This window comes from Condylura cristata, unplaced genomic scaffold (assembly GCF_000260355.1).
Source record: "Condylura cristata isolate star-nosed mole 26May11 unplaced genomic scaffold, ConCri1.0 scaffold00011, whole genome shotgun sequence".
Lineage (NCBI taxonomy): Eukaryota > Metazoa > Chordata > Mammalia > Eulipotyphla > Talpidae > Condylura > Condylura cristata.
The window spans coordinates 17,781,708-17,792,402 of NW_004567112.1; the positions used below are offsets into that span (position 1 = coordinate 17,781,708).

General features: G+C 58.7%; 1 protein-coding gene across 1 annotated transcript in view; it reads right to left on the minus strand.

Annotated features, from left to right (window-relative positions):
* Positions 1-5,801: 5,801 nt before the first annotated feature.
* Positions 5,802-10,695, minus strand: part of TLX1 (T-cell leukemia homeobox 1) — a 5,499-nt gene continuing 605 nt past the window's right edge. The window contains exons 2-5 of the mRNA XM_004681011.2: positions 10,127-10,322; positions 9,649-9,840; positions 8,410-8,647; positions 5,802-6,154 (exon numbers count right to left, since the gene is read on the minus strand). Coding sequence (XP_004681068.1) covers positions 5,932-6,154; positions 8,410-8,647; positions 9,649-9,840; positions 10,127-10,322 — 849 coding nt within the window. The 3' untranslated portion in view covers positions 5,802-5,931. The remainder of the gene's footprint in view (positions 6,155-8,409; positions 8,648-9,648; positions 9,841-10,126; positions 10,323-10,695) is intronic.

Here is a 10,695-nt window from a genome sequence, read left to right on the forward strand (position 1 = left end):
CAGAGAAGGTCCTGGAAATGGGGGTACAGTCAGAGCTGGAGGGGGCCTGCAGAAGAGATGGGCTTGCAAGTCTTCTGTCGGGAACCCTAGGAGGGAAACTCCTAGAATTCCCTGGACTGAATTCCCTCCACAAAAGAGACATCTCTGGGGAGGCTGGGAGAGTCTCACCTGCAGTCCTCTCCAAATTCACTGTGCCCCTGGCCACAGCTATCCTTCCCAAAGACCTTGGCTGCTCTAGGATCAGCGGTCAGGTCAGCGTGTTTCTCTCTCTCTCTCTCTCTCTCTCTCTCTCTCTCTCTCTCTCTCTCTCTCTCTCTCTCTCTCTCTCTCTCTCTCTCTCTCTCTCTCTCTCTCTCCCCCCCTCCATATTTCCATATTCTGGCTGAACCTTTCTGCCCAAAAGGTTGAGTGTACTGGTCTGGTGTGCCTCACCCTTTACCCGCAGCCTGTTTCTAGGAAAGTTGCTTGACCTCTCTGGACTCCAGGTTTCTTTGTCTACAAAATGGAATAAAGATACTTCCTACCTCGTCAAATGTTTAATAGGTTAAAGCCGAGTGCCCGGAACCAGCAAGTACCCAGCCATGTTGCTTATCGATATTATGATCGTTGTTACTTTCCACCAGGGCGGTTCGCTGCCGCCCCTGAAGTCTCCCGGGTCCCTCAGACGGGGGCTCCCAGCCTCGGCTCGAGGCGCCTCGCCGCGCGGCCCCTAGAGGGCGCCCGGAACTCACTTGTTCTGCGTTTCTGCGTTGAATCCCGCGTCCGGCTCCCAAGTCTCCGAGGCTGTAGAGTCGCCGCCGCCGCCTCCAGCTTTTTGGTCTTGCGACTTCCCGCAGCAGCCAGAAACAGTGGGCTCTGGGACCATAGGGTGCAAGACGTGAGCGGCCGAGAGTAGCTCCTACCAAAACTTCCCCGCAAAGGGTAGCGGGGCCTTGGCAGCCCCCACGCTGCTCACCAGCGTCTAGCGCAGACGCCTTCGCTGCAGGCTTCGCGGAGTTAGCGGCGTCTGCAGGCCGCTCAGGGCCTTGCTGGGGTCCTCGGCCGGAATTCAGGGCGGCCCGCCACCCCCGGCCCAGCCTTAGCTGCAAGGGTGCCGTCGCAGGCTGGAGCCCTTGGGCTGGAAGTTAGAGCTCGGGCCTCGGAAATCCCCACCCCCGCGCCGGGCGGCCGAGGGTTAGACCCTCCCCGCCCCGCTCCGGGAGGGGTGGGGAAGAGGAGAGCGCCCGGCGGGGCTAGGGGGAGAGGGCCGTCGGCATCTGCGCGGGCTAGGCTGGGGACTCGGCAGAGTAACCGAGCGCCAGCCCGGAGCCCGCCGCGCGCGAGTGCCAGCGCCGAACCCCCACCTGTAGCTCTCCTCCGCGGCATTGCGCACCCCAGTCCTTGAGTATTTGGAGGAGGTGTGTGGCGTTTTGCATAGCAATGCGAACTGGGAGAATGAGTTTGTACCCACCCCCAACACAACATAGACAGGTACCCCCTCGCTCTGGCTTACGCCTCTCCCACACACCCCCAGTTCGTGGTGCACACCCTGTCTCCCCAGTCTGCTCTGAGCTTCTTGTAAAATCCTAACTGGCTCCTGCCCACTCCGTTGTACAGCCTGCTCCTGGGGGGCTCCCCGGAATACAGGCGCCGTGCAGGTAAAGGCGCCGGGGACCTCCTCCCTGGGCAGACGCCGCTGCCTGCCAATTCGAACCATGCGGGCTGGCAGTTCCTGTCAGCTGCCCTGGCAGTGCGCTGGCCAAGTTGCTAAACGGAGCCTGTTGGGCAGCGCCTAGGAGGAGCTGAATAGGAGAAGCACCCAGGCACACGCTGGCCTGGCGAGGCTGCTGGGGCTGAGAAGTGAGTGAAAGGGGTGAGGGGAGCAGAGCTTGAGGGAGGGCTTCCTCCCGCTTCTGCCGGGGTAGCCTGGGCAGCGGCCGGGAAGCAGGCGGCTAGTCCCAGCCGCTCCAGCTCAGCGCAGCCCAGAGGGAGGCCCCTGCTGCGTGACCTCAAACACCTGGAAGCTGACTGGCCCACTGCAAGTCACTCACACCACAAACAGGGCTCCCGCCTGAATCCTGGGTTCCCACAAAACCCACACTTGCCCCAGGAGTGGGGGTGTCCCAGTCAGGGCTCATATCTGCCCACACAGCCCCCTAGCACAGACCGACCACACAAAGCTGCCATTATAGTTAACAGGTTGAGCCAGATTCATGCGTGCTGTCTTCCTGCAGCACTCGGGGCCTCTCAGACCCCGCCTGCCAGGGTTTCCGCCCCACTCCCAGCTCCCTGTGGGTCCCCACCCACTCATGCCCCCTAGCTGGACTGTGCCAGCCTGAGCCCCATTCCCAGCCCTCTCTCAGAGGGAACTTGGTCAGTGCAGTCTGCTCACTCCGCTGGCCTGCTGGTGAAGAAAGCAGACCTTTCTGTCCAGACAGGTTTGTTAATTCTTTTTCTCTTCCCACACCTCTACACACAATTATTCAGATAATTTGTTCCTTTTTCTATTTTTGAACAGGCACCACCATTTCTGGCAGGGGACTTGGAGACGAGTTTTCTCCTGCCGATAGTTGACCCTCTCTGTGACCCAGAGGCCCCCTCCCCTCCAGCCTCCACCCCACTGGCCACTGAGTGGGTCCAATTGCTCAGGGATCTGACGCCGGCTGAGACTTCCCTGTTGCTCCCGCCCTCAGCGGCCGCAGACACGGGTTTCTTCCAGAATCGGTCCCAACGAATTCCGGTGGAGAGAGGGAAGCCTCTCTCGGGTCCTCTCAGTGCCTCTGAGGGTCTCAGGGCCCCAGGGAATCTGGCAACCCTTGGAGATCTTGCTCCAGGGGCTGGAGTGTGGGAGGAATCTGGGAGAGATTGCCTGCTGCCCAAGTGGATAGCGGAATGGTAGTGGGTGGCAGTGTGGGCAGGTTGGGGGGGAGAGGGTAGCAAGGCTGGTTGGCTGCTGACCAGGGGTCGCTAGACCCCACGGATGGGGATCCTGACAAGAGAGGTGCCACTCGCCCTGGAAGTTCCCAAAGAGTTGCATAGACTCAGAAAACAGGGGCCCTGAGTGGGAAATTTCCCTTGTGGTTGGGAGTGTGAGCTCCAGGCTGTTTGTGAAGATCGACAGGTAAGAGGTAATTTTTTGAGGGGAGTGTGTTGTGCATGATTTTAATTTCCTTAGTCTTCCAAGAGGGTGTGAAGAGGTGGAAGTGAGGAGCTTCGGACTTTAGAGCCCTCTGGGAGGTTATGTTTGGGCATAACAGCTGGACAGTCTGAGGCCAAGAAACACCCAAGAGCGCCAGAAGTTGGGAGTAAGAAGGCTCCAGTCTCCCAGGTGCAACCGTGAGCCAGAGCCCCAAGGGTAGTCTTCAGAGGGCAAATAGAAGGAGACCAAAGGGAGGCAGAAGTTAGGGGCTGCTGGGTCTCATAGTCCCCTCCAGAGGAGGCGGACAGGCACACCTGTCCAGGCAGAATAAAATTAATTCTGTGGCTCCAGGGAGCCCATTTCTGGATTTTGCTTGCACAGAAACTGGGCACTGCAGCCAGTGCAGGCAGGAGAGACTTACAGCCAGAACCTTCTCCCTATGACCAACATACACAGGTTCTTTTTTGGTCATCAAGTGGGCCTTTGGACCCAGAAATCTCCCTGGAGAAGATGGGCCCCACAGGTGTGGGATGATGAGCACACCCACCTCTCACGAGCCAGGTTTCCCCCTGGGCCTCCTCAACTGGGAGAGTGCTCTGCTTTCCCCCCACATCAGCTAGAAGCTCCAGAATGGTGACCTGGGCAGAAATGAAGGACAGAGTATTGATGGTTTTGTTCACTCCCTCCCCCACCCCACCCCCGCTGGGGCATGCACACCTCTGCAGACCCAAACAAGCTCCATGTTCCACTCCCTTCCACTTTCTAACCACAAAGTCCTGTAACTGTCCCATCCCAAAGAGAGCCTCTCCAATCACCAAGAGTGCAGAATGGCAAGTTCCCCGGAGCCTCCACTCCTAGCCTCTTCCTGAAGAGCATACTCAAGCCAGTTTTATACACCTGAGATTGCACAAAATCTCAGCCCCCCTAAATCAGTGACCAGCTGGTATAGATATGAGGGGTGTGTGTGCATGCAGCTGCTATCCTGGGCAAAGTGGTCTGGGGGTTCCCTAGAGATCTCTGGGGAGTCATCCATTCAGATCCTTCCTAGACCAGGCTAGTGCTGGGGGTTGCTTAGAACAACACAGAGGATCCTGGCCCAATTATTGACACAGCATACCATATCCTATTTCCTGGATTTTGTTGGTTAAGGGGCTAGAACCCCAGAACTCCTCACAGATGTTGGTATTCCCACAATGGATGGGTACACCCCACCTGAGAGTCTCACTAACATGTACTTACCAGTAAACAACTGTACCCACTTCTATACAATCGCACATACCCACAGGAACGGTCACTCCCTACTCGATTCACTCCTCCGAACACACCCAGTCACATGCATGCCATACAGTTAAAATACACATCAACACATTTCACACACAATTATAGTCATACAATTACAGGTGACACACAATCACAAACATGTACATGCTTAGCACAAAAAATATTCACAAAGAGAAACTAACATGTGCTCTCACAAACTTATGATTCATACACAATCACAAATATGGGTGGATGATCACATAATTACCCAGAAGAAAATCACACTCACACACACTCACACACACACCACTCCCTACTAGTCTGTGTGCACAGTGAGTTTCGATTTGCAACTTAAGCAGAAACACACAGTAATTGCGAACACAGTGACACATTTAACACTACTACAGACATTTATTATCTGTAACACCTGGCTGGACACACCACAAACACACAATGTGCACACACAACTCTCACGCCCAGACATTCACACCGTCTTGAACACTGGCTGTCCCGGGAGAGCACGCTCCCCCTCCTTTCTCAATGCTGCCTTCTCTCTGTCTGTTCCTTTCCTTTTCTCTGTCCAGGGCCCACAGGTCCCTGCCCAGATGTCCCTCCAGGTTAGACACCAGCACTACCCTGGCAGCACCAGCTTACAGATCCAGTAGTTGCACCGTGCAGTGAGAGCCAGGCTCAGCAAGGAGCAGGCAGCCCTGACTCCGAATCTGGAGGGTTTTATTTTTTTACACATAAATTACACGAGCACTTTATAAAATGGTTACACAGAAAACACCTTATAAGTGCATAACTTAAACCCCCTTTATGAACAGGATTTGGAGAAATGGGCTGAATTTGTGTGAAAATCTGTCTGTGCGTACCTGGGTGCGGCTAGAATGTGTGATAAGGGCCTGGCAAGGTCGGGTGACCCGGGTGTGTGAAGGAAGGTGTGTCACAGTGTGGCCGGGGCCTTGTGTTTCTGAGAAGTGTCATGCTATTCACCATGAGACTGGGCCACCCCAAGTCTGAGTCTAAGCCGCCCAGTGAGAGTCCAGAGTGTAAAGGGGATGGCTGTGTGTGCATGACATTCTCCCCAGGCCCCCTGCGTGTGACTCTGAGGTTACACCTGGAGGGGAGGTGAAATCACCTTTGTGGGCCCATGGGTAGTCTTGTGTGATGAGTGGGATACAGAGAGAGTCTCCCCAGGGTAAGTTCAAATGACAGCCATTGCTATCTTCTGCTAATCCCAGAACTTCTTCCCACATCTCCCTGGCCTCTCTGGACCCCTGGTTAAAAATCAGGGGGAAAAAATAGACGCAAACTGAAGAGACCCAACAATTCCAGAGGGCTGAGAACCGCATAGGCATCTGGGAAGAGGTGGCCTGTCCCTGTTCCACGGCTCTTTTCTTCTTTTCCAAGGAAGAGAGAGCATTATGGGCGCCAGCGCACACCAGTGCAGACGGGCCGGGGTTCCTCTCTGGCGGGGAGGAGCGGGAGACAGTCCTGGCTCACTCCGACCCCTTGGCTGGGCCCCGGGTCTCACTGGCGAAGTGTCAGGCTCACTCGCAGGCCGAGGCCACCGACGTAACGCTGGTGATCTTGGTCGAGTCGTCAGACCACGGCTGCAAGTTCTGCAGGGCGAAGAGCGACGAGTTGTGCACGCAAAGCGGGTCTGCCGGCAGCGGCTGCGCCAGACTTTTCTGAAAGGCCTCTTGCTGCAGCTGCAGGAGAATGCGGTTCGCCTGCTGCCTCTCGGCCTCGCGCTCCTCCGCGGTTTGCCGCCTGCACGGGGACAAGCCGTTACCGACTTCAGGCGCGCTCTCGAAAGCGCGTCTGAGCGAGCACTGCTCCCAGACGCAGCCCCCCAATTCACCTGGGCCCTTTGAACGCACCCCTTATTTGGGGGGTCCTGGCTCTGACAAAGACTGGAAGCCCCTGCAGTAGCTGCAGCGGAGATAGCTTTGGGGAGCTGTGGGAAAGTTTGCTAGACACAGCACGCGCACCCCACCGGCCTCCGAGGGCGCAGCCAGGGTAGGATGGCGCGGCCTGGCCGCAGTCTGGGAAAAGACCCGGCGCCGCCCCAAACCTGAGGGACCTCGCCCTCCCCAGTCGTCGCAGAGGCAAGGGTGGCTACTAGCGAGCGGCGCTGTCTAACGCTCCGCTCTCCCGCGGCGGCGTCTCGAAGGCCCCGACGCCGGCTGCGCTCTGCTGGAGCGCAGGCTCCCGCTGGACCAGCCGGTTTCCTCCGAGGTAATCCGGGAGGCGATGACTCATTTATTCCATTTAATGCCGCCCCCCTCCCAACCCGTCAACTGAGATCAAACGTCTGTCTCTAAGGTGGACAGACCTAATGGGAGTCCCCGGGGCCTCCAGAAGCAATTTGTAGGCGATCGATGAAGCCGCGCGAAGCCGGCAGGGCCTCTCCCAGCGGCGGCCGCCAGCCTCCTTCCTCCGCCCGTCTTTTGCCTTTTCGCTCTCAGTGTCTTTCTGCCTCTCATCTTCCCCTTCTTCCCCACATTTGAAACTGCTTGAATGTTTCTCCCCCTTTAGGTTTTGTGTCTTTATCCCTCATTTGCTCTTACCCAGATCCACTTTTCTCAGAATAAAGGGGATTTGTTTGAAACGAAAACGGAAGTTTTAACAATCCACTGCTCTCCTTAAATACACAAAGGGGTACTTCAGGCTGCCTAGTTTTTTCCTTTTCTCCTTGAGGTGGGGTGTCTACGCCCCCTTCCTTGTGTTTCAGTTTCTCTTTGTCTGCAACTTTCTCCCTTTCCTCCTCCACCGGTAGCGGTAGCGGGGCTGGCCTGCTCTCTCTGCTGCCCCAGGTTGAAGTCCTAGTGAGTCTTGGGAATGCGGACCAGTTCCTGACAAGCTCCTCAACGCAGCAAGTCCCAGCTCCCTCTTTTAACTACCTTTCCAGAGGTTTGAAACCAGCCTCCTATCTCCTCCCCAGCGGCAGGAATGTGCTGGGGGGGGGGGGCTAGGTAGCAGACTCTGGGGGCTCTGGCTTACTTCCGGGGCTTGACTGGGAATCCCAGGCAGATTTCTCGCCTTCATTCAGAAAGAGGAAACTCCTATTCCTTCCTCTGCCCCAGGTCCGCCCTGCCAGGCGCCTGACTTCACCCAGACTCTCTCATACTCCCCTGTAAGCCTGAGCTAGAAGGAACTCTTGGCGTGTGTGGAACCAAGTTTGTGGGCTAGACACGCAGGAGGGTCAGGGGCACAAGAGTGCAGTCCCCGGAAGTGGCTTCGTATTAGAGGGTAAGGTTGCCTGGGAGCTTGTGGGAATCGTGTATCCCGGGGTGAATGGTTGAGGGGTGTGTGTGTGTGTGTGTGTGCGTGCCAAGTGTGTGTTTTGGGGGAGATGACTGTAATAAGGATAGTTGTGGGTTTGTGACTGGAGAGGGAAATGTCTCTCTTTCATGCACACACACCCCCATCTGCTCCTAATTGATCCTCCTTTCACTGGGACAGGAGAAATCCCCACTGCAGCCGGTGTGGATTGATTTTCCGCCTCCAGGGTGGGGAACTGGCTAGCCAAGGCCAGTGTCTGGGGAGGAAGGAGTCAAGGCAGCCCAGATCATCGGCCTGGGGCCCCAGGAGCCCTGCGGGAGCCCGGCTGGGGCGCAGAAGCAAGACTGGGATAGAGGAGACTTCTCTGTAAGCTCGAGTTTGGGCAAACAAATCCCCCATCTCAGGGCTCACTGATCCCAAACTTGGTGGGCTGCATGGACTGCTCTAACCTGGCTGTATCCCCATGCGGCAGCATACACCCACCGAGTCGACACCGGCACTGTGGGTGCCAGCCAGAAAGCTATGAAACCTCAAGTTGAACGGAGTCAGGGCTGTCCAGCGGCGTCCTGACCATCGCCACGCTTGCTTTCCACTCTGCGCAGCTGAGGAGGAGCGCTGGCTCCCCTGAACAGATCACCACGCCACTGGAGAACTGAGTAGTACTGGGCGCCCCAAGAGAGGCCCATGCGCCAGCGGGAGACTGCACTAACCGCGGCCGGCCGCGCCCGCCCCGCGCTCACCTCCACTTAGTCCGCCGGTTCTGGAACCAGGTTTTGACCTGCGCGTCGGTCATTTTGAGTGCCTTGGCCAGGGCGGCGCGTTCGGCCGAGGCCAGGTATTTCTGACGGTGGAAGCGCTTCTCCAGCTCGCAGATCTGCAGGCGCGTGAAAGACGTGCGCGGCTTCTTCTTCTTGGGGGGCGTCCGGTTCTGATAGGGGTGACCTATACGGCGTGTTACAGTGAAGGGTGAGAGGGCCACTGGAGCGGGAGACAGACAGACGGCAGAGGCAAGCAGCAGAGCGTCAGGAGGCGTCCCAGGCCCGATCCCCGCGAGTCTGCGAGCGCCGCGGCTAGACCCCAGGCGCAGGGCTGTGATCCTCCCGGCAGCCCTCAGCGCAAAGCCCGCGGCGGGAAATGGCCCCCTCCCGCCCGCCAGGCCGACGCCACCGCCGCAGCCGCCGCGGCCGCTGCCAGAGGCCGCCCTAGCCCCAGCTTTTCACGTGCCCATCCAGACACAGCCTTCTTGCCTCCCAGGTCCCTCGGAGCGGCATGTTTGAGGGAGCTTAAAGATCGCAGCTCCCCCCAACCCCCAAGTCCCAGGCCAACGGCCTCAAAAGGAGGGGACAGAGGAGAAGAGGCCATCTTGCTCAAGGCCCTCCCACCCCTGACTCTGGGTCCTGACCTGTCCGTCTGCCTTCATCACACAGCAACATACACAGACACGTCCCAAACAACTGGGCAAAGTGTAGATTTATACCCCAACAAAGCCGGTGGACGCACACAAACACAGGCACAGGTACAGAGGCAGGCAGACACAGGACATAGGGCCACAAGTGGTGACACAGGGTGACAGTCGTACGTGCCCTCAGACTCTTCTTTAAGCCTGAAACAGGATTTGGGGGTGGGGAGCCAGGGCTCACCTAGCTAGGCCCTACCTGAAGTAACTTTCATCAAAGACCAGGAACCAGTGGGCTCCAGGCTGAGGACTCCACCAGAGCCTGGCCCGCTGAGGTGTGAGAGAGATGGGCACCAGGCCTTGCCGCCCCAGGCCTGGGAAGACTTGGGTTGGAGCACAGGGTGCCTCGGGTGCCTCCTTCCTGGAGGCCCACGGGAACTGACTGTTCTGCCTCTGCCTCTTCCCCTCTCCCCAACTTATGCAACAGCCTCAGAGTCTGGGCCAGCGAGACTGGAATGGGGAATGTGCTATTTGGAGGCCACCTAGCTTGGGATCTAAGCAGCCTAGCCCCCTTCCTCGGTACCCCCTAGAGCCAGAGGCCCCTGAGAGTCCCACGTTGTATTCCCCAGCGGCCCGTGCCTCCGCGTCTGCTCTCTGAAGCGTGGCTGGGGGCTCAGGTTAAATTCGCGGTTGGTATCCAGTGGACTTGGGGGCCCCCGGGCGTGAAGACCGCAGTCTCGGATGCGCGGAACACTCAGGGCAGTGGGAAGTGAGGCTGAGAAAAGGGGCCCGCGCCTGAGTTAGAGCCGTTCCCAAGCGGAAGCCGGAGCTGAGGGAGCCGGGCCGAGTTGAGCAAGGAGCGAAGCAGGCAGGGCCAGGGCGGCAGCCAGCCGCCGAGTGCGTAATTGTCCCAGGAGTTGTCCTCCGGCCGCGATCGATCGCTGGCTTGGCCCGTGCATTATTCACGCCGGAGGGAACAGGGCTGGGCGGGGGTATGGGGAGGAAGCCGACTGGGACCCAACGAAAATGAAGCAGCCGCTCAGCCTCACGCTGCCACCGACCCAGACGAAGCCGGCAGTCTGGGAAGAAACCCGCCAGCTCCGCCGCTTCCGTCTGGCCCCGGGTCTCCACTGGGCCGGCGGCAAGTGGGCTCGGAGAGAGAGATGAGGCGGCGGCGGTGTGTGTGTGCAGGGGTGGTGGTGGGGGCGCCAGGACCTGGTCTTTCCTAGCATCTGACTCCCGGCTGGCCACCTCGGCCTGGGCGGAAGAAACAGTTGATCGCTTCGCGCCCGTTTCGCCGGGATTCCCGAGCCTCGGAAGCCGAAGGGGGCAGTCCGCAAACTGCACCCCGCTCCCCTCCCCTTTGACTGGGCCCAGTGAAAGGGGACCAAGGGGCGCTTCTCAAAACTGGAGTCCTGCGGGAGACCGAGAGGCCCAGGCTGGGAGAACTGCTCAGGCACGGCGACTCGGGACCGCAGAGAGGCGGTGGGCCGCTCCACTGACCCGCGGCACGGGGCGAGCTGGCTACCTGGCGCGCAGAGGGTTCGCGGGGAGCCGCAGGGCAGGGGAGGGAAGCGCAGAGCCCGGGCCGCGGCCAGCCGGGGCGCGCGCGGGCCGGACTCACCTGTGA